The sequence below is a fragment of the Barbus barbus genome, assembly GCF_936440315.1.
Source record: "Barbus barbus genome assembly, chromosome: 47".
Taxonomy (NCBI): Eukaryota; Metazoa; Chordata; class Actinopteri; order Cypriniformes; family Cyprinidae; genus Barbus; species Barbus barbus.
The window spans coordinates 11,302,317-11,325,880 of record NC_136725.1 but is presented as its reverse complement, the minus strand read 5'-3'; the positions used below and the strand labels follow the sequence as shown (position 1 = coordinate 11,325,880).

Here is a 23,564-nt window from a genome sequence, read left to right as displayed (position 1 = left end):
TGTAAAATAAATTTGATATACCTCATATATGTTGTTAAGTATTCATATCACCTTAAATGTATTAATAATCTAATTAATTGTTATAATTAGTTTGAGGCAAATTAATTTTTTAATTTATTCTACTTAATCTATTGATTTATTATACTATTTATCTGTTTTATTTAATCTACTTTATTTTAAATATCTTTATATTTTCATTTCATTTTTTATATATCTTTTAAATATATTTTCATTTCTTTTCTGTGTGACCCATGTTTTGCAATCAATTTGATGTACACAGCTCTGAAAAAGTTACAAATCATAACCCTGAACCATCTTCTAAAGAAAGTAAAAAAAAAAACTACTACAAAAAAATCTAACCTTTACATTGTTCTTGTGAATGTGTGGGTGACTCAAAGCTGATTGGAGGGATGGACATTGTTGTAGTGTAAAGTCATGCCATCTGAGCCATTTAATTGGCGTCTGGCTGGCACACACAGAATCACAGTCCACTCTGACAGAGCCGTTATTACTTTGGCTGTGCTTGTGAACCTGCTTTTGGCTTCTCAGTGTACACTACGAGGATTACGACTAGTTTACTGTGACTTTTTACAGTATAAACACAGTGAAGAAGATCTACAGGATTCTCAATGGAGTGTCTTCAGCTCTGTGTCCTTTGCTGAGCGACTCTTGAGGCTCTTTGAAGAGAGTTTTCTGTAAATACGTTTCTACTGTCAGGTAAGGGGTTTTATTGTTTCCTATAGTCATATGTAACAACTCGAACTTAAAAATCTTCTTTTAGTTTTAACAAAGTAAAGTTACAGGAGTCAATGAGCCTTTTTAACAGGTTATAGTAGCCTTTTCATACTTTTCATGACATTATCATTGGGCTTTCAATCTTCTGTAAAAAAAATAAATAATAAAGTATAATTAATATACATATAGTATTACTGTATACATACACAAATATGATTTCATAAGTCATTTCAACACTAAGAAACACTGTAATGCCAATACAGAGGTATGATCTCATTTGCTGGCTGGAAGAGGATTTATCTCAATTGTTTAATCCCTGATGCAACTTTGGACACATGATGAAACCTTCTCATGATCCCTGAAAGGTTGCTGATCTCATACATCTGAAGCATAAATAAGGTTCACATCCACCCGTTTAATCCACAAATGCTCTTTTTCTAGGAATAAATGATCACCTCAACTAGACGAGTCTCTGCAGATAAACCTGAAGTACAAATCGCTTTCAGCCTCGACGAAACCTCAGGTAATGCCTCTGTTAAGAATATCCAGATGATTATTTTAGATGTTTACATGCTTGTGACAAAGACACTGTGATTGAGAGACTAAAATAGAGTTGCGTCCCCCGCTCTGCACGGCCCATACGATGTGTGACTTCTACCAAAATGGCAACAAGCAAAACCCACCCAAAGCCTCTCATGTGGGATCAATTCAACTTTTGCTATCCTTTACAAAGAAACAGGTGCCCCCTCTATTTTAGTTGATCTCTGGCATCTTAAAAACAAAATATCTACCTAGCCACAAAGTCAACAGCGCTGTCAAAGTGTTTTACAGCTATTCGGGCAAATGCTTTGATGGCAGCTGCTGCCTGGGCAGTGCAGCATCAGGTTTCTGTTTAATACCTCACTGCTGCATGATTCACTCATTTGCTTTTAGAACACTGGCCTAAATTTAAAAGCATTTAATACTTCACGCTTCGCCACTTCTTCGCCCTGCATCCTTTTTTTCTTTCCCAAAAGTGGTACACAAATAGAGTCCTACACATAAACATGCTATATTTTAGCCTTCTTTTCCATAACCCTCCCTTCTTTACTTTGTGTGTGTGTGTGTATAATTAACAGCCACTCATTTATGAAAACTGTAAAATGATAAAATAATTTAGTTTAACTGAAATAAACTAATTAAAAATAACAACTTTGGAGAACAAAAGCTAAACTAAAATACACTTTCATAACTCCAAAACTATGATATTATATATATATATATATATATATATATATATATATTATAAAATTATTATTATACAATTATATATACAAAAAAACTACACACACACTATTATTATACATAAAATAATTCTAATATAAAATTAAAATTCCAAAATTATATATACAAAAAAATGTAATCCTACACACAAAAATACATATATACAGTCTGGATCCAGTCCTTACAAAGACCTGAGATTACCGAACACCTGAAAAGAGATGATGCCAACCCCTCAGAGGACCTCAGACGATGCTAACCGTCAGACAACATACAAAACTACCAAGTTTTGCTATAAGTTTGATCGCAACATATAATCATTGCTGTTAATAGTGTTCACCATATGTTTGATTACATGACATTAACTAACTGCTTGATTTTTACCGTACATTTCTGCCATGTGGACATCAGCTTGAGATCATTTGAGGTCACCACTGATAAGCTATTACTAATGCTTACTAATGTAAGCTATTACTTTAATTTTCTGTAAAGCTGCTTTGCAACAATTTGCATAGTGAAAAGCGCTATACAAATAAACTTGAATTGAATTGAATAAATAGTACTATTATTATCCATAAAGTAATTCTAATATAAAATTCTACAATTATATACACACAAAAACAAAAATACACACACACACACACGTTGGTTTTTGTGGTTTATGGGGACTCTCCATAGGCGTAATGGTTTTTATACTGAATAAACTGTGTGTGCTATTGCCCTACACCAACCCTACACCTAAACTTAGCCCTCACAGGAGACTTTGTGCATTTTTAGATTTTAAAAAAAACACCATTAGTATGTTTTTTAAGCCTTTTGAATTACGGGGACATAGGCAGTGTCCTCATAAACCACCTTCATATTGTAATACCTCTGTCATACCCATGTCATTATACAAATTTGTGCACACACACACACACACAGACACACACACACACACACACACACACACACACACACACACACATATATATATATATATATATATATATATATAAATGAATCATTGTGTGCATTTAGTTTACAAATAAATTTAACTGAAATAAACAGGGAAAGGTTTATTTCACTCCAAAAGTAAACTAAACTAAATTAAATGCTAAAATAAATAATAATGAATTAATAACAAACTAATAAATAATCTCAATATTTAAAATGTTGTTATTATTCTTATTCTTATACATACAATTTGTATTGTATGAAATTAGATGTTCTATATATATTTTAAACACTTTTAAATAATAAATGTACAAAAACTTCTATATTTTTCTTATATTATATTATATTATATTATATAAAACAATGAAAGATTGATGAAGTGGGAAAAAAACTAAATTCAAAATAATATATATGCAGTCAGTTAGCCAAAATTACATGAAAGTGTCATGCTCCTCCCCACCTGGCCACATGCTGCAGGAATCACATGCAGATCATGTTTCAGATAATACCCTTGCAAATTTGAATGTATATTTATCTTTTAATTGGCCGTCTGGCTGATACACGACTGTAAAGAGGCCTGTTTTTAGCTGGTTGCATCAGAGGATTCTCAGCGTGAGAATGCATCAGAGTGAGTGAGCCCCACTTGGACATAGCTGGCATGGTGGAAATCAGAGCAGATAAGCTGTCTGTCAGAGCGCTCGTTAAAGACAAGTCATTGCGAGGAACCTGGGAGATAGTTACTTTCAATCTGTCCGTTCAGGATTTAGAGTCCATGGCCGAACAGCTGGTGCTCGAGTTTGGCTTTGGGCACTGATCTGGAAGCAGTTTCTAGGCGAATGACCACATGTATGTTTAGACTAGGGAAACTGGACCTGGATCAGTGTAAAAAGCTAACTGGACATGCTGTGATGTCGTGTGCACTGTGGTATGATTTAGCTGATTAGATGGATGTAGATGTCACCACAAAGGCCTTGGAACAGGGGTCATCAAACTTGATCCTGGAGGGCCGGTGTCCTGCAGTGTTTAGCTCCAACTTGCCTGGAAGTTTTTAGTGTGCCTAGTAAGAGCTTGATTAGCTGCTTCAGGTGTGTTTGATTAGGGTTGGAGCTAAACTCTGCAGGACACCGGCCCTCCAGGACTGAACTTGGTGACCCCTGCCTTGGAGTAAAGATCTTAAACATTAGCATTCTCATACCAGACATGTTCCTCTGGCTTTCTTTTCCTCTCAGAGTTGAAAGATTCAGAGGATCCCCTTCCATCATTCCCTGACCTTGAGCAACGGCTGCAGGTAAAGTTTATTAATAATCTGTTTAAAACATGATGGCATAGTACTGCATGCTTACAATACAATTACAGAGTCTGCTGGAGAATACAGCTGTAATAAGCCTCTGATAGTAGTAGATATTATACATGATATCTCACAACTAAAGATTGTTGTGTGTGTGATAATCACAGTTTGGGGTCATAGTGTGATGGGTGTGCAGATAAAAAATGTAGAATGGCTAAATCCACCGTGCTAATATATAATTGCTAATGTTATCGCTAAACAGCAGAATCAGCAGGAGTGAGAGGGTTTTTAAACAAGGGTGAAGTGAAATGATCCTGCATGTAAGATTTACGGGGAAAGAAGCAAAACCAGACAGGAATAGTCTCACATTAACCCAGACAACATTATCAACATTACAAACACAATCCAAACCCTCATGGCCCTGTGTGAAAAAGGGTTGTATTGAGATGCTGTGGCATGACCTTAAAAAGTGGTTCATGCTCGAAAATCCTCCAATGTGGCTGAATTACAACAATTCTGCCAAGATGAGTGGGCCAAAATTCCTCCACAGCGCTGTAACAGACTCAATGCAAGTTATCGCAAACGCTTGATTGCAGTTGTTGCTGCTAAGGGTGGCCCAACCAGTTATTAGGTTTAGGGGGCAAGCACTTTTTCACACAGGGCCATGTGGGTTTGGATTTAGTTTTCCCTTCATAATAAAAAACTTCATTCAAAAACTGCATGTTGTGTTTACTTGTGTTATCTTTGATTAATATTTAACTTTGTTTGATGATCTGAAACATTAAAGTGTGACAAACATGCAAAAAAAAAAAAAAAAATCAGGAAGAGGGCCAACACTTTTTCACACCACTGTATAGAGCATCCAACTTTCTCATCGAGGAAATGTTTCAGTAATGCTTCTGTAAGACCACAAGATGGCATTAGTTTTATTTACTTTTAAGTTATCATTAGACTTAACTGGAAATCAAAATTGAATAATAATAATATCAAAATGACAAATGATAATTTGAAAGGAAAATAAATGTATATTAAATAATACATTATTATTATTATTATTAAAAATACAATTATTAATAAAAATAACAAAATAATAACTACATTTAATTTTTGCCATTAGAAGCCATACATGTATTATTATTATAGATACATAATATAAATACATTTATTAAATAAAAACATTAAATTTTTGTCACTATAAGTCCATAATTTATTATTATTATTATTATTAAAATACATTTATTAAATACAAAATAATAATTATAATAATTACATTAACATTTTTACCATTAGAAGCCCATGCATGCATTATTATTATTATTATCAATACATAATATAAATATAAATACATTTATCAAATAAAAACAGATCATTATGAATTAAATCTTTAATTAATAACCTTTTTCACAAGAAGCCCATAATTTTAATTATTATTATTGCTGTTGTTACTATTATTATTATTATTAAATACAAATCTTTATTACAAAATCTTTATTACATAAAAATAATAAGAACATTTAATCTTTGTCACTAGAAGCCCATCAGTTTTATTAATAATTTTTTTATTATTGTTGTTGTTGTTTGATTACTATTAAATAAAGATCTTTATTACATAAAAAACATTAAATAAAAACATTTAGCCCATAAATGACACTAAGTATCTAATATATCTTTTCTGGTCTGTTGTGAACATTGTGAAAAATAAATACTTCCTCATAATCATTCATCAAAATGTAATAACTTGCTTTTCTTTTTCGGGTGACGTCCGTTAACTTTTCACAATCCAGTCAATTCCTGATGCACAAAATGTCCTGGCCAACTTTTTCCCCCCTTTAAATATGTTGTTTCACTCAAAGATACGTTACATTACGCAAGTAAAATGGATAGCGAATGCTGTTTCATGCTGACTAGATCAGAACTTTTTCTGATACAATTTCCTCATAACTAGTACATTACTGATACAAAAAAGGCTTTGTCACTCATATCAAATACTCTCTCAGACTTTTTTTTAGCGAAAAAACTAAAGGGAGCAAACTGTAAGAGCTCTTCTCATCGTGAAATGTGCTGACTATTGTGTAGATTCAAAAAATCTGTAATCTTTATCTTTTAGCAATCTATAAAGCTGTTTATATAATTATTTAGTTTTGATTTAAATTTGTGCTGCTAGCATTTAAAGGAAGATTCCCCATAAAAGTGTCTCTCTCTGAAATGCTGAAATTGTCCGACATCAGAAATCCTAGGCTGGACTTAACATGCACACCCACACATTAGGGGAAAAACTGGGAGAAGTTGAAGTGTTTTGTCGCGTGGATGATATTCTATAGGACTCTGGCGTGAGTCATTACGAAAGAAGAAGTTCCTGACACAAAAGGAATAAAAAAATTCAAGTGTCTCACAAACTGTTTCCACATATTGTGTTTAATCTATTGATTGAAACCCTCTTGTCAGGCCGAATGCCGATTCTGTGTATATTCCAGGATGTAGCAGGCAATCCAAATATAACATCATAAAAAAAAAACAAGTTCCTGAATTCATCTCCCGTCACTGCAGCTACAATATATATTAGACAGACTATGTGTCAACTAATTCATTAAAAAGAGCAATTGTGGTTTGTGCTGAAGTATTAGGAAAAAATAAAACACTTACAGTTTCACCAATAAAAAATTTTATGTATTAATGTCATCCTCCTCACTAGCCGGTGTTACCATGTCGGTCTCTAAAGGAGTCCATAGAAGTGTACAGAAACCACTGCAAGATGGCCAATGAGTTCAACCAGGTCAAACATGAAATCGCCAGGCTGGAAGACAGAAAGTAAGCTGGAAAAATAACTCAAAACACAAACACATATTCTGATATTACTGAGATTGATTTCAAATTCTGTTAATCACCCAATTAGTATCCCATTATGTTTGTACAATCAATAAATATACTCTGATACAGTATGTTCTGTATAAAGACACAGACTATTGATCAAAGTTGCCATTGTCATGCTGCTCTACTGGTTAAATTAGGCCTGTGTAATCATGACAAGGCCTGGCATACTGTTTTGTGGTGGTAAGCAGGACTTTTATTTTTATTTTTTTAACATTTACATTGCAAAACCACACTTTAATGAAAACTAAAGTGCACTGTAAAGCCTATAACAAGTATACTCCACTTCTTAGGATTTCAAACAACTCTTTTTTGAAACACCTTGTTGAGTTTTAAAAAGTACATTTGTATTTTCAAACCACACAGTATACTACAATAACTTGTAATCTAGTTGTGAAAATGTATGTAAACATAACTAATGTTATAGCTGCACAACTTCATTTAGTCTGGTTCTGTTTTATTTAGAGATGGAAAACACAAGACCTTTCTTTCATCTAAATGCCACTGTAAATTTCCAGTGTTTGTGCTCTCTCTCTCTGATTTTCTTTTTTTCCTAAAGAGGAAAACACAAGAATTTCTTTTTTTCAGATACACTGAATTTAGATAAAACACCAAACTCAGCTAGAGCAGCATTTCTGATGTTCCCTAGTGACATACTGTATATATGTTTTTAATTCATCTTTGTGCAGTTAAACACGTTTAACCCTTTGTTTTCCACATTTTCACCCTTCAAATTAAACACAAGACACAGAAACGTGGCTGTCACCACATTACAACCCTGCTCAAACAGTTAACTATGGTCCAAAGGCCCCAGAGCTGGGTAGATTACTTACAAATTGTAATCCGTTACTGATTCCAGATTGTAGTCAGTAATGTAATCTGTTAAATTACACATTTTAGGTAATATAATCAGATTACTTTGAGATTACTTTTAGATTACTTTTGATTTAACTCGTTTATCACATTGATTTAAATAGCATTATCTTGTACCATAATGATGTAAAAAATGCAAAGAGTAAGAAAACTTGTTCCATTCATTGTAATTTCAAGTGCATTAAACATTATATTACAGTTTCCCAAACTAGGGTTTGTAAAGGAACTGCAGGGGGGTTGTGAGTTTAATGAAAAGCTGACAATGAATTAAATCATACAAAATTTTATTAAAATAAATCATTTTAAAACAAACTCCCTTTTTTTATTTTATTTTTTTTTATTTTATTTGAACTCCCTTTCGAGGAAAGTCTCTTCACTTGGCGGCCATATTTGCAACGCCTCCAGTCAGCTCATACAAGACAATCTTAATGAAGCGGGGAATCCTGAAATCTCAAACACTGCTCGCTGAACTCACATTATGTCAAATCAGCAACAAAAATCTCATATTAATTGCCCCATGAATGTTGTTTCTTATACTCAAATAGCGTTTAAAAAGCATATTTTTCAGGCTAGACCAGGCAATGTGCATGCTGAATCATAACCTGTTTAGAGTACATGTGGATTGGCAGGTCTAGTCAGGTTTCTTTGGGAAATTTGACTCTTTCATTTCGAAGGTGGGACTATTCCTCCATATTGCGTGTTGCAGTTTCTCCCATTCATAAGTATAGGAGTGAACAGTCTTTGTGTTTCTATAGTCTTTGTTTTAAATAAAACACTTACTAAAAAAGATGAAATATTTGTATTTACCTGCATGCCATGTGATCATTAATCAACATCAAAGAAACCGTGAACATGCAAATGTGATACTTAATTATTGAAATATTTATTTTTAAATCTCAGGGGTACTTCAAGCAAATATATTTGGTGAATAAGGTTTTGGAATGCCTGCATTACTTGTATCTAAGAAATAACGTGAATATGTGCATTTTAATTAGTTATAATTAATAATACATGGTTAAAAAAACCTACAGAGTAATAATTCAAATAAAACTGAATGTGTTCATCAGTAGCTGATGCAATGTTGAAACCCTTCATAAACCTGAAATGATTTTTGTAAATCCAGTGGTCAAATGCTGTCGCCACCTGAATAATGACTGATCTTTGTGTGAATGTCCACAAAACTGGACTATATATACATATATAATAAGTATATATTTGGTAGACTATTTTAGAAAGGAAAATTTAAAAGATGAAAAAGAGAAATTAGGGGGAATCAATGATTTATGAATAATTTATTGCTATTGTGTGAATAATATGTAATCATCTAATCCATAAAAAAGTAACTGTAGTCTGATTACGAGTATTTTAAAATGTAATTTACTCTGATTTCAAGTACTTAATTTTTGGAATCTGATTACGTAATCCAGATTACATGTAATCAGTTACTACCCAGCTCTGGGCCCCATGTAGATCACCCACTGGCTCAGTGCCTTTGTGAGCTAGTGAAACATTACAAACCACAGACAAGTTTCTGAATCTAGACATCTACTGTCTATAATATTGTTTGTTTGTTTTTTCCAATTGAGATTCATTGTCTCAACCTAGGTACCCTAAGCTATGGCATAGACAGTTTCACTTCCTATTAAATAGTTTCGGGTACAGAACCGCCAACTGTAGTCACCTCTCCCACATATGTTATTTTGGCACACACCTTTCATATCATCATTACATTAAATACAGTCATTAAAATATGTGATGTAATGAATGATTATAACATGTTGTTTCTCTGTTTGTGTTTGTCACGCTCAGGAGAGAGCTCATGGCAGAGCTGCTAGAGGACGAAAAGGTGTCTATGGGGTTTGCACGACTTGAGGAGGAATACAGGATACTTACGGAAGAGAACCAAAATCTGATAACAGTCCATAGCCAACGCGCACAGCAGCTAGAGACACTCCGAGTGATCAGTCAAAAGAGGCAGGGCTCCTCGTGACCTTTGACACCAGTGCGAAAGAGCTTTTAGCTCTGGGTCTTCACTACTGCTTATTAAACATCTCAGTGTTCCTTCAGTGCTTGTGTAATGTACTGAAGCGGAAAACTGATCTTGAATCAGTGTGCTTAGACTGAGAGGCTTAATGAGTCTATATTTCATATATTGTAAGCTAATATGGGTCTATTTCAGAGCGGATGGTCGTGTGGCCCAAACTTGAGCTGAGCGGTCGCCTCACTCATATATGTTTGACATCGCATTCGGAATATATACTATTTTTCTTCTTTGTGTGTTTTAAGGGTGTGTTTGTTGATAAATGTGCTTCACTCACCTATACTGTACAAATGAAACACTCTGTTGTGAAAGTTGCTCTCAGTAAAAGTTTGTACTGTTTACTGTCTGCCAATTGCATAAAAAAGGAATTAAGGAAATACATTTCTGTTTAGCTATTTGAGTTCAGGTTAGGTGACGATAAATGTATGACTACACCATTGTTTAGTCACTCAGCAATAGGGAACTTGGGTTTCGAAATGTGATCTGCTCATTTTAGGATTGTGAAACCCTTCAAAAATATCAATGGCTGACTACCCCATCCCACACAGCTGAAATACCAGAGGCGTATGTCCACAAACCAGTTTAGCAGCATGAAAGGTTTGCTTCCTCCAGATTTAGGTTTATTTAGTCTACAGCTTTGTTTAGTTAGTGAAGGTTTCATTTTCTTTATCAGAACTGATTGTGAATGTTAAAAATGTAATGGCATATGGTTATTCTGACATTTAGACTTGGTGAGTAGCATTTTACACTATGGTGTTTACTAACCATAATGTCAATTGTACCATAAAATCGTTTTTTTCTATTAGCATTATATAACTCAGCTTATGTAAAGACTAAATAAAAAAGACTATTACGGTATTAAATGAATGATTTTAAGCATTATACTATATTTTTTAAGTTAAGAAAACACAAAGTGTGCTTGTGTCTGGCTACATTGGTCCAAATATTTAATATAGTGAATATTCCATTTCGTTTTTGTTTGTAAATTTTCCAAATCGGGACTGAAGAGGTTAAATGTGTCTGTCAGGCTGTACAGTGGACTGTGGGTGAAAACCACGGAGGTCTCGCAGACTCTGGCGGCGAAAAGTAGGGAAGTAGTGACAAAAATGATTGACATGACAGAGAGCCAATGAAAAGAGGGCTATATTTGAGAAGGCGGGACAAAACATTTTTTGGCAGAAGTCACATGACACCAGAGTGAAACACAAGCGCCTCCTTATTTTCATATAGTTACAAGTGAGCGCTTTAAACAAGCCGAGTTAGTATGTAGTATCAAACCCATCTTTTCCTCTCACTCTCCAGTGATATGACAGGTGAGTATATATATATATATATATGAACTCTTGTGGTTTTGTCAGTCAAGAGAGACATAAAGGCATTGAGAATGAAGATCGGTGAACTTTATAGTTAAAAACGTATTATCTGGTTTAGTTTAGATATAGTTCTATTTCACGCCATACGGCTGAGAGTTTTTCCAGTGATCACGACTGTATTCTTCTGTACAGATGTCTTTTTTTTCGCAGTCGGACGTAGGCTGTGTCTCAAAACATAATGGGCTTTCCACCTAGACAGAATTTGGAGCGTGGTATCCGCGTTCCGAAGGTTCTATTCGAACGTTTAAAAAGCGCCTGGGATGCTGTCTAGGTAGGCGGCTCACTAGGTTTTGTGACACAAGCGTAATGTTGAGGTTTTATTACATCCAAGGCGCGTCTGTTGTTTTTACTCGACACAGGATTAGGGAAATGAGTCCAAATGTTTCCGTTTAACAACATAAAATGCTCCAACTGAACTGTATGAGACAACCGTTCCCTAAGTTCCTCGTAAAGTGGAGGAGTTTCATGGAAAGGGACAGACAGGGAAAATGCTTGTTCATCCTTTATCAGCAAAACCCAATGAGTCAGCAGTGAGACACACTCTTGCGCCACACACACTCCTGACTCGACTAGGTCAAATTCTCAGTTTACGGTTGAGATAAGGAGCTCCCGTAAGCACACGTACGTAGTGAGTGTTTCAAAAATCATTTTTCCCGAGGAGCTTTTGTTTTTACCCTTACTTCCCGCAGAACGAGAGTTTTAAAGAAGTATCATGCGAGCAACGGCGCTGTTAAACAGCAAGCCAGGCAATTGCAAATGTGATAGTATTCGTACAAGTTCACTTAAAAAGAGTTTAATACTGCGCAATTTACGATTGAGACACAAATTGGCCAGTTAATGAGTAAATAATTCCAAAACAATGCAAAACTGGCTAACCAAAGCACAAAACTGGAACACAGTCGTGAGTGGAGTGGCATAAATTTCCCCTGTCACTCCCCTCTGGTTCCATTCCGGGTCTCCATTTCCTATTCCCTGCTAACAGGCAGATTCTGGAAGTAAAATCATTTTCTCAATTAACAATTACTTACAGATCCTTAAAGAGTTTGTTAATCAGTGCTATATTGTTAACTGCGTTTTTTCAACTTTATTTATTTATTTTTTAAATCATGTTAAACAGTGGAATTCGGGGTGGGAAACTACATTGCCATGGTTCTACAAAATAAATAATAATATAACTCTAACAAAAACTTTATGAGAAAAATGAATGACAAAATGCAACTGCTGAGAAAGTTGGTGAGCATTGTTGAAATTTGTAAAAACCATAGGGGATTTGAATATTGTGTTCACATGGAAATCTTTAGAGTGAATATATATTTTACAAGTTAAACTGAGCTCTAAAATATTTCATTGTTTAGAAATTGCTCTTTAAAATTGCTGCATGCAACATCCGTAATATGATTTTGAAACATCTCTATCCAGAAACAGGAAAAGTCTTGGAAATTCAATGGTCAGACTGTTTAGAAACCGTGATGCTTGCTTTATGTCGAATAAATGAATTTCATAACTAACATTTTCAGTTATGATTTGTACACATGACAGTTTCTTTGAATTGAGCGTATATTCTTTATCTTTTTACCATACAGATTAACGCAGCAGCATGTCGGTGAAAAACTCCAAGTCGTTTAAGTTCACCTTCCAGTCGTCTGTGCACAGTTCCCACGTTCTGCAATGTCTGAATGAGCAGAGGAAGAAAGATCTTCTGTGTGATGTGACTGTTGTGGCAGAGACCCAGAGTTATCGGGCCCACCGGGCAGTTCTGGCGTCCTGCAGTGATTATTTCAGCGCTCGTTTTTCCAGTCATACACCTGAAGGAATTATCATCAACCTTCCTGATGAGGTAACAACATAGTTAAAGGAGGCAGTTCATGGGATATCTTTGGCCCAATATTGTGACAGATATATTTAAAAGGATAGTTCACCCTAAAAATGAAAATTCTGTCATTAATTACTCACCCTCATGTTGTTCCAAACCCTTAAGACCTTTGTTCATCTTCGGAACACAAATTAGTTTTTTTTCAACTGCTTACACTCAAAAATCTTTACTTTTGACACAATTTCTGAAAACTGACACTCAAACACCAGAACCACACACCAAATCTGTAAAAACATGCTAATTTTCAGTCTTTGACTCAGTTTTCAATTTCATAAAACACTTTTTGGCAAAACGCAACATAACAATTCCCTATGTAACACAAAAAATCTAACAGGAATTATTATTATTATGGCAAAGGTGTTTGCAAATGTTTGCTTTTGAGATGTGTTTGTGATATTTTGAATGCAGTGCTTCATTTTGCAAGGCATTTTGTGTGATGAATTCTTGGATTTGTGTACAAAGTAAAAAAAAAAGAGGCAAAGTTTTGAAAATGTGTGTAAGCAGTTGAAAAAACAAAGATATTTTTGATGAAATTCGAGAGCTTTCTGACCCTCCATAGACAGCAAGGGTATTACCATGTTCAAAGCACAGAAAGGTAGTAAGGACATTGTTAAAATAGTGCATGTGATATCAGTGGTTCAACCGTAATTTAACAAAGCTACGAGAATACTTTTTGTGCGCAAAGAAAAATAACTTAAAAAATGTTCAATTTTCATTTTTGGAGAAACTATCCCTTTAATTCAGTGTGAAAGATGATGCATTTTTATGCACTTGATTTAAAACACATTGTTTTTTTATTTTATTTTGAAGGTTACCTCAGAGGGATTTGAACCCTTGCTGGACTTTGCCTACACTTCAAAACTCATCTTTACCAAAGAGAATGTGCTGGAAATCCGTAACTGTGCCTCTGTTCTTGGTTTCAAGAACTTGGACAAAGCCTGTTTTGACTTCCTTCTCCCCAAGTTCTTTGACAGCAGCAGAAGTGCATCAAAAGTCCAGAGGAAATGCTGCAAAACCAAATGCTGGAAATCACGTGGGGCTGAATTGAGCTCGATTGATGGGGATGATGTTATTGATGAAGACAAATCATTACTTCAGCCCTCGCAGCTTCAGCTTGAAGTCAAAGAGCCATCTTGTCTTCCTTCGGTGGCCATTGAGGACGTTGGAAAAAGCTGTCACAGCCAGAAAGACACAGATTACTCCCTTCTGTGCCCAAAGTACAGGAAGTTTCAAATAGCTTGTGGGAAGGAGCGATCCTGTCTGGATGTTTGCGACTCGAAACCCATGTACCTTGAGAAGACAGAAGACTGTCCTTTAAGCAATGAAGATGGCAAGGAGATCTTATCATGTGATATGACACCTCTCATTGGCGATGAAGATTCTATTCTGCCTGAATGTTGTCCCCTGAATCCTGGTCCTTGCACAGGCCAGCCATCATTTCCAATCTGTATAGAGTCTGCACAATCCATTTGTGACTCTGAAAAATGGGGAACGTCTCCTCGCTCAGGACCGGAGGATGTTGTGAGGCCATACGTGGAGCTCAAAGCTGACCGATGCAATGAACAGAGGAGCACGGAGGAAATGGAGGTGGCCAAACAGCTCACGTTCTGGCCGGATTCTTGTCAGGTGTCTTGCTCTGGCCTGGGCTTGGTGCCGAAACCCTTGAATCTCAACTGTCTGAAAAGCTGCCACCCAGATCCCAGAGCAGTGGAGTGTCCGTTCCTGCAGAACTTTGGTGCGGTGGGCGCTCATCTGCACGATGGAGAGGGGGGACCCACGTCACAGGGCAGTCCATACATGCCCTCCAACCAATCAGGGGAGGACTCTGATAGCTTTGACACAGAGGGGGACAGTGAGTCTTACAGCAGTGAACGAGTGTGTGAGGTGAGGGCTGATTGTATTTATTAGTGGTGCTTCATTGGTGTGCAACAAACCCTTATCCCTAAGCTTCTGTGTTTGAATGATGCATGAAATTGTGCAGTTTGTTGAGGAAAGGAACGTCCCTTAAGGTCAGTCAGTCAGTCAGTCAGTCAATCATAGACTAACTTTATAGACTCAACCTAAGTAGAGATAAAAATTGCTTTATTATTACTAATATGATCAAGATAATAAATATTTTATACAAACAACACAATAATATTATGAATATATTATTAATAATAATAATATCTAAAATTATTTAGTGTTTTACCTAATATTACACTGGTCGCACATTTATTTGAATTTGTTAAATTTACAGATTATGAATAATTTTTACAAATATAATATTATTTTACTGTTATTATAGTAGCATTTCATTAATAATATTAATTATTATATAGTAGAAGTGTCATGTTATATTATAATTCATTATATCAAATTATTTTATATAAGTATTATTATTCATAATAATAATAACAACAATTATAATAACTTAATAACTAAAGTTGTTTTGTCATCTAAATGGTCACAAATATATTTTAACTTGTTTATAATTTACTGATTATTAATATTTTATACAAATATATTATGATTATTATTCATATTTTTTACGATTATCATTATTAACAGCAATTTAATAATAATATTCTTAATAATATATTAGTATTGTATTATTTCATCATATTTTATTTAATTATATTAATGTATATAATTATATTAATATAAAATGATTATTATTATTATTATCCAAAGTTGTATTGGAATCTAAATGGTTGTGAATTTATTAAAATTGTTGTTTTCTAATTGTTAAGCAACACATTTTTTTCTTAAGAAGTTTGTAAATATTTCAGGAAAGAGTTGAGCAGAAAAGTTGAGTAATTATCCAGTGATACATTAAATTAGTTACTTTGTCTGTTAATAGCATTGAAGGGTGATTTTCTTTAGAGACCCACCAAATGGTGCAATTTAACAGCAGACCTGCTATTAAATCATATTAATAAAGAAATATTGGTCAATCTGACAATTTGAGACCCACATCTTATCTACAATTTCATACAGTTGGAATAAGCAAAAACCTGGCACTTCTGGTAAGCATTTTTTTAGATTTGTTAATGTTGGTTGTACTTTGCACTGTTCAGTGCCTTTTGAGCAGTTTGGAATCATAATTACTTTGCACACCTGATAATGACTTGTCAGACTCCTTGAGAGGTCAAAAGTCCACAGGAGTCCTGAGTGAAGACCTTAAAAGAAGCATTAACCTGTAAATCTTTTTCTCACTGAATGTTGAGCAAAGTTGACATTATAGTGTTTCAAATATAAACATATCTGCTTCCGTGACTTCCATGACACGTTGATTGTTTCCCTCCAGATGGCGTTGCCGCTCTCTGTGGGTCAGATCGTGTCTCTGAGCAGGAATGACTTCCAGCAGATGCTGAAGCAGCAGTGCTTGACACGGGAGCAGCTCGACGTTGTGCATGACATCCGCAGACGGAGCAAAAACCGGATTGCAGCCCGGCGCTGCCGCAAGCGGAAACTTGACTGCATATACAACCTGGAGTGTGAAATCGAGAAACTGGTGAGTATTCAAAAGATCCTTATAGTCTGAGGGATCCCTAAAGGCTCAACGTTTATAGCTGTGCACTCTTCCAGCACTTCAAATACCTCATTCAGGATTAAAGTTTTGATCTACAGCTGCTATTTCAATGAATTTCACAAAAACGTGACTGGATCACATTTCATTTTTCTTCAAGAAAATGCACTAAACTATTTTAGGGATCATTTTGTTTTTTTTGTTTTTTAAATAGAATTTTATGAGTTATTTTGTAATGTCAATGAAAGTTTTGATTAGGTATATTAAATTATTTTTAATTTATTTATTTTTTAATAGTTTGTCTTTTAAATTAATGATTTAATTTCTTTTTTTTTAAATATATATTTACAATATATAATTTTTTTATTTATCCACATTTTTATTATGGTAAAGAATTGTATAATATCTTAATGGTCCTGACATTTCAAACACCTTTTCTTTTCGAATCGAAAAATTTGATTTGTTATTTTTGGGTGAAATATGACCTGGGGCCCGTTTCAATATGGAGGTTCAACCAACTCTGAGTTTAAACTTGAACTCTGAGTTGACTTACCCTGAGATGGGAAACTTTTCTGTTTCAGAATGGCTGAATTGTGTTAGTTTACTGAACTCTGAATAGGTTGACTCTGAGTTTAGCGTGTGCACCACGACTATGAAAAGTCATGAATCAGTGGAGCACCGAAATTACGATTCACCATGGCAACAGCTCCCGCCAAAAAGACGTCAGCACACATACTTCCGTCAATGCGTAACTTTAATTCTTAATAACTGTCAATAACTTAATAACTGTTATAATATCAGAAGTGAAAACTAAATTGTGTAAATTATTGAACTAATATTAATTTTAATGGTATCCCATGGCCACAAAAAAAAAGTATCAAGGTAAAGCTTTAAACATGAAAGGTTCATGGGTGTGGGCTAAATGACTTTACAAACATTTGACATTAAATATCATTCAATGTCTATTTCAATGCGCTGCAGCTTTTTCCACACATAATTAAATATTCTCTAATCCAACCAGTTACATTTCTTAATTAGAGTAATAAAATGAACTACTGACTGAGAACCTGCACCAGCACCACTGACAGATGAAGAGGAGATGGTCAAGTATTGGAAAATTTCTAAAATCCAAAAGTAAAAGGAATAACTTTGCTTTTGTATTAGGAAATAAAGATGACCAAAACATTGTGAATAATTAGTTTATTTAACAGCTGTGGTGGTTACGGCTCGTACTACCCCTCCCTCTGGTATCCTTCTGTTTCATACAGTAATTAGTTTCATTTTCAGAAGGTGCGATGGTGGGGATATGCTTGTCATCAATGCATCCAACCACACTGGAAATCCTGAAGGAAATTCGGATTATTGGGTTACTTCCAGACGTCACAGAAAGATGTTATCAAGTGAACGTCATTTATCAGATTAGCCTCATTTAAACCGATTTCTACACCATTAACTGTGGTGGTTTCCCTTCTCCCTGAAGAATCACTCTCAGAGCCTTTTGGGGTTTTGATGCCAGAAAATAGACTTTATTATAACAAGAAAATAAAGCCGAGAAGTCTTCTGCAGAAAAGTTCTCCTAAACGTTCTCTGAGTTTCTCTTTATATAGTCTTTCTTCTAGGCGTATTCAGAACATTTCATACATGTGCATTTTTCCTTTTTAGGCAATATTCCTTATACATATATTCTTTCCCTAGAGAGAAGGGGCTCCTAGACGTGTTTAAGGAAAGAAGCCTCCTTTGTATTTCCACATATGTTTTCCATCATAAGGGTCAGAACATTCCATCCATGCGAGCCCTTAACACACAGGCATATGCTTATATTGGAAATATAACTTAATACACAAGTGGTTAAATTCACATTAATTATACTTGATTAATTCATATTTTGACTAATAAAAATCTTCTACATAACCTACAGTCCTGACCTGTGATACTCCTCTTTGAAAACTACCATTTAAAATGGTACCGCTCAAATCAATATGCGCATGAATACGGTGTAAAAAAATAATAATAAAATAAGTAATATAAGCTATTTAGTCTTGTTTCCATGAAGGGGAAAAAAAACTAATTTAAGTGAATTTTTTATTTTGCTAATTATCTGGCAGTGGGGTAAGAGTAAGACCTATTAAAAATAGCCTATTCTTGTTTCCGTGAAGATTATTTTTCTTACCATATGGAGAACAATTTAATATTTTTACAAGACTAAATATCTAGATCATTTTTCATCTATAGAAAATGCATCTTAAGAATTCTTTTAATATTTGTACTTGAAATAAGATACTAAATACTCAGTAAGAAAAGCAATTTTGTGGCATGAATGAATGAGGTATTAAAACATCGCTTACACTTTAAAAAGGGGGAGGAGATGGAAAGAAACTCTGGGTTTACTGAAGAAAACCTGCTTCCGACCAGGTTAGGTTCACAGAGTATCACGGTAACTGACTCTGAGTATAAGTTACATCTCTTTCTGAAACGGGCTTGACTTATCCTGCTTTCTCGGGTTTGACAAACCTCCCATTTTGAAACGGAAAACCCAGATTTCAGGGTTAACATACTCCGTTTTCTCTTAACCTCCTTTCTGAAATGGGCCTCTGGACAGGCTTTTGTGAGATTCATCCATACATTTGAATTACTCAGTTTGAACATAAACAGACTAATAAACTTAATGTGATGGATATTTGACAGTCATACATAAATAAAACAGGTAAGATTTCTGTAATAGTGCTAATAAAGTTTACGTGTTTTAAATACACTATAATCAGGTTTATATATTCGTCATCATCAATAAATCCAGTCTTATACATTTGTACTGAATCGCTCGTTCTACAGATATTTTTTTTCTATATTTCCATTCTCATACCTTTTTAACTAACGTTTTTCACAGTGAACAGGTTTATGCTCTTTCAAATAAAAGCATTTTGAAAAAAAAAATAATTTATGTATGATTGACATATATGCATCACATTAAGTTTAACAGTTTGTTAAAACTGTGTAATCCAGTAAAATATTATATGCAATTTAAGTCAAAAAAGAAAATAATATAATCAACAAATCTTAAATGTATGCCTAATATTTTTTAAAGTGTGTATATATATGGTTTCTTTGTGCCGTGCAGAGGAGCGAGCGAGAGAAGCTGACAGCTGATAGGATAAAGCTGAATCAGATGAAGATGAAGGCCTGGCAGAGTTACTCAGGCCTGTATGAGAGGGTCTGTACAGAAGCCGCCCTCAGACCCGAGCAGCTTCAGGTGCTGGCCAAATATTCCTCTCCAGACTGCCCGCTGTCTGCCTTCCTGTGCCCCTCTCCAGACCTTTCTCAGAGTCCCCAGGCTTCAGACCTCTCCACACACACCTGTTGCTCTGGGGCCAAACCCCCAGTTAGTTCAATGGAAAATACTGTTGCACAGTCAGGCTCACAGAACCTTTTACCTCTTGGGGTCGCAGAAGCTCAGTCACACACCTGTCTTCTTGACACCTCACCATTGGAATGTAGTTCAATGATGAAACTCAGTGATCATGAAACAGACAAATGGCAAAATTAAATGTGTTGGTTGAAGGAAGGACCATAGAAAATCACTGAAGTACTTTAATTACTCACTAAAGGTGCATTTAACAAACGTAACATCACTACTGTCCTCGTCTGATCGTAGGTTGTACGTTATATTTTTATTTTTTTTACTCAAAGTCTTTAAGCATTAGCATTAAGTTTGTGTTGGTCAGTGTTCAATGAAGTATTCCTTTAAATCGATCATTTATAGTCTTAACACATGTGTCCCTGAACATCTTCATATTCTTATGGAATCAATCAACCTCAATTCACAATTCACAGAATCATTTTTGTACTTACAACACAACAAACCTCATCTCACAGCTCAATAATAACCTTTTTTCTTCTCAGGGGACATAAGGCTATTGGACTAAACTATGCTGTAATCTGTTTTTGCTGAAACTGTGACACTCAAAATGTCTCGAAACATTAGAAGAGACCATTGAGTCTGGGAATCAAATTCTCAGGTGTTCAGTACTGCACATATTGTAGTTTCACTAATGTTGATTTTATGTAACTAAACTTTTTTTCTCCCTCCATCAGTTGTGGCAGCAGGGAAATCCATTTGTAAGCAAAAACGGTTTCATTATATATGTTCTTTTTGAACATATCTGATCTTTTTTTCTTTTTAAATTTAATGTGATAACACTTTGATTATTCCTCTCTAATGTTTCGCTTGGGACCGAATTATCCTCTCTTCAGAAAGCTTGTTAATAAATGACTTAAAAAATGTGTACATTTGAAATAGACTTGATTTCCTTTTAATTAGTTAATTTTGTAAATATCTTTTATTTTAATAAAATAAATGCTGTGTTTGTTGTGTGTGTGTGTGTGTGTGTGTGTATGTGTATATATATATATGCAACTAACTGAAAAAGTCTGAGTTTAGCTATAAAAAATAAACTAATAACAGAAGCACAGAAAGCACAAGATTAGCTAAAATTAAAATGAATACTAAATATTAAAATTTAGCTAATTAAAAATGTTAATGAGTACTATACTGAAATATAAATAGTGCCTTAAAATATCGAAATAGTACCTTAAAATCTAAGGTGTACTTCAAGTAAATATTACGTTTATATAGTATAATAATAATACCTATAAATTTAATTTGGGATATAGTTGTGCCAACAGATGGCAGCACCCACCCAGACAAAATGTTGCATTTGCTCAGTCTCCTCGTGCTTGATAAACTATCATAATTACAGCACCTGTAGCTGCGTCTGTAATGTATAAACAGCTCCAGTCTAAACAAAGACAGCTCGAGGATAAATTTGTGATATAATTTCATATCACAATCTGTGTTGTCTCAGAACTAAGAATGTGCACTGGGATAATGACAGGCTGTGAGGCATTTTTCATCATTTCAATCACTTTGATGGATATGTTCTGTTCGGCTGTCAGCTACAGAACAGTATGTTCATGTTTGTGTGTTCTGTTCCCTTGGGTTAATCTGGCACGCTCATCAGTTTCTGTACAGAGACCGCCATCGGTTATAATTGATCTTCATATGAAAAAGGACTATCAGAAAACAGATTCTTTTTTTGGTATCTCAGTAGCCTAGTATCCTGGTATTCATTTTACAATAAAATCGTATTAATGTTCACATTGTAGTTAGAAAAACATACCCTAATATAGAATAAAATTTATTTGTGAAATAGGTAAACTCTGCCACTGGATGTCTTTCTTAAAGCAACAGTTCATCTTCATAAATAATGAAATATTCCAAACCCGTATGACTTCTGATGTGGAACATAAAGGAGGCATTTAACAGAACGCCCAAGCTGCTCTTTTCCATGAAATGAAAGTGGATACTGTCATTGCATGGGAAAAAATAAATGAAAAATCTCCTTTTGTGTTCTTGTTTGGAACGGCATGAGGGTGAGTAAATTGTCAAATTTCATGCTGTGGGTCTGTTTCAAATAGACAACTGACATTTTGTGCCAAGGTTGTGGTCATGAAGCTTAAGATAAACCATCAGAGAAAAAAGAGGTCTTCAGAGAACAACACAGATGCATCCTTAGACAAATTGATTTGGTGGATGATAACTGAATGTGGCTTTCCTTTACGTCCAGGTGCCATGGTTTTATTTTAACGCACCACAGGGAGCACAAAGTCCCTCACTGTTTCAGGTAAGGTAAACTGCGCATGTCACATGCACTTAATCTGTGACCTCATTCATTCAAGATTACAATGTTGAGGACAAAAAAGAGAGGAACGGCTTGGGGGTTTTGATTAAGAGTTATGAGGTTAGCAGATTAGGGACAGGGAAAACAGTATTACGGCAGTCTAAACCGAATCCCAGAATTAATCAAAAAAAAAAAAAACTTAAGCTGGCAGTAAACATCATCACATTCGGCAGCACAGTAATATTATGCCATCTGTGTGGATTTGAATAAAAGCTCTTATTCACTACACAAGTGCAGAGATACGATGATATTCACTCGGTATGAGTCACTGATACTTTTGCTTAATTTCCATGTTTTTCAGAACATCACCTCAGCTCCAAATAAACTCACCCCCACAATCCCAGCCATGCTGCATCATTGACAGAAATGGGTGTTATAAACCTGATCCTGATCTTCTCAATGACCTTGTTCAAGAGTAAGTGAATAATTCTCCAGTGCTGAATATAAAGTTTAGTTAGATAACAGCACCCACTACAAACCTTCTCGCTTTCCTCTCTTGACCTCACACAGACTGGGTGTCTTGAGGTCTGCTTCTGCAAAAGAATATCATAAAGAAGCTAAATTAAAAACTTTATATAAAAACATTTTAGTGCCACAGTAATGAATAAAGCTCAGAAAAAATAGACACAAGAAACATTCAACCACAATTAAACTACTCACTTTCCCGTTCCTTGAGTAAAATATCCAAGCTGCTCTTTTTTAATAAAATGAAAGTAGGCTACAATGAAAAGAGGCTGGTCAATTGTTAAAAAAGAAACAGAAACAAACAAAACAAAACACCATAACATGTTTCTATGTAACTCATGCCCATTGGATACCTGACAGGACGCTTCCTGTATTGAATATGCTCCTGCGCAAATGGGACGATTTTAAAGAAATAATAAAAAGTTGTTTGGACTGTATTATGGGGCTGTTTTGTCCATCTTCTTGGTGCTTGACAACCTCTGCGACTTATCAAAGAAGAAGAAGAACAACAACAAAACCTATGTGAATAACACTGTAAAAACACCGTAACTACAGAATCGAAACCGGAATTGTTCGGTTCTTTATTCTCGAGCAGGTTTTGAACAG

The 23,564-nt window shown here is 34.8% G+C and overlaps 2 protein-coding genes across 3 annotated transcripts; both read left to right on the top strand.

Moving 5' to 3' along the window:
- Positions 1 to 471: 471 nt before the first annotated feature.
- Positions 472 to 10,732, top strand: map3k7cl (map3k7 C-terminal like). Its single transcript, XM_079410383.1, has 5 exons — positions 472 to 717; positions 1,177 to 1,258; positions 4,161 to 4,219; positions 6,912 to 7,027; positions 9,770 to 10,732. The coding sequence occupies exons 2-5, from the start codon at positions 1,183 to 1,185 to the stop codon at positions 9,948 to 9,950; spliced, it is 432 nt and encodes a 143-aa protein (XP_079266509.1). The 5' UTR covers positions 472 to 717; positions 1,177 to 1,182; the 3' UTR covers positions 9,951 to 10,732.
- On the top strand, positions 10,560 to 21,966 carry LOC306865649 (transcription regulator protein BACH1-like). 2 transcript variants are annotated; one of them, XM_079410382.1, is made up of 5 exons: positions 10,560 to 10,732; positions 12,958 to 13,211; positions 14,058 to 15,131; positions 16,537 to 16,743; positions 19,874 to 21,125. In XM_079410382.1, exons 2-5 carry the CDS (start codon positions 12,972 to 12,974, stop codon positions 20,297 to 20,299), a joined length of 1,947 nt encoding a protein of 648 aa, XP_079266508.1. In that variant the 5' UTR covers positions 10,560 to 10,732; positions 12,958 to 12,971; the 3' UTR covers positions 20,300 to 21,125. The 2 variants fall into 2 exon arrangements, with proteins under 2 accessions (XP_079266508.1, XP_079266507.1); XM_079410381.1 differs by lacking the exon at positions 10,560 to 10,732 and adding an exon at positions 11,029 to 11,314 and having other exon boundaries at positions 19,874 to 21,966.
- Positions 21,967 to 23,564: the final 1,598 nt, after the last annotated feature.

Excerpts from the sequence above, each read along its gene's own strand:
- map3k7cl (XM_079410383.1), top strand. The coding sequence starts at position 1,183 with ATGATCACCTCAACTAGACGAGTCTCTGCAGATAAACCTGAAGTACAA. Across the intron at positions 1,259-4,160 it reads CAGCCTCGACGAAACCTCAG|AGTTGAAAGATTCAGAGGAT; the intron begins GTAATGCCTCTG and ends TTTTCCTCTCAG. Across the intron at positions 4,220-6,911 it reads ACCTTGAGCAACGGCTGCAG|CCGGTGTTACCATGTCGGTC; the intron begins GTAAAGTTTATT and ends CCTCCTCACTAG.
- LOC306865649 (XM_079410381.1), top strand. The coding sequence starts at position 12,972 with ATGTCGGTGAAAAACTCCAAGTCGTTTAAGTTCACCTTCCAGTCGTCT. Across the intron at positions 15,132-16,536 it reads GCAGTGAACGAGTGTGTGAG|ATGGCGTTGCCGCTCTCTGT; the intron begins GTGAGGGCTGAT and ends GTTTCCCTCCAG. Across the intron at positions 16,744-19,873 it reads AGTGTGAAATCGAGAAACTG|AGGAGCGAGCGAGAGAAGCT; the intron begins GTGAGTATTCAA and ends TGTGCCGTGCAG.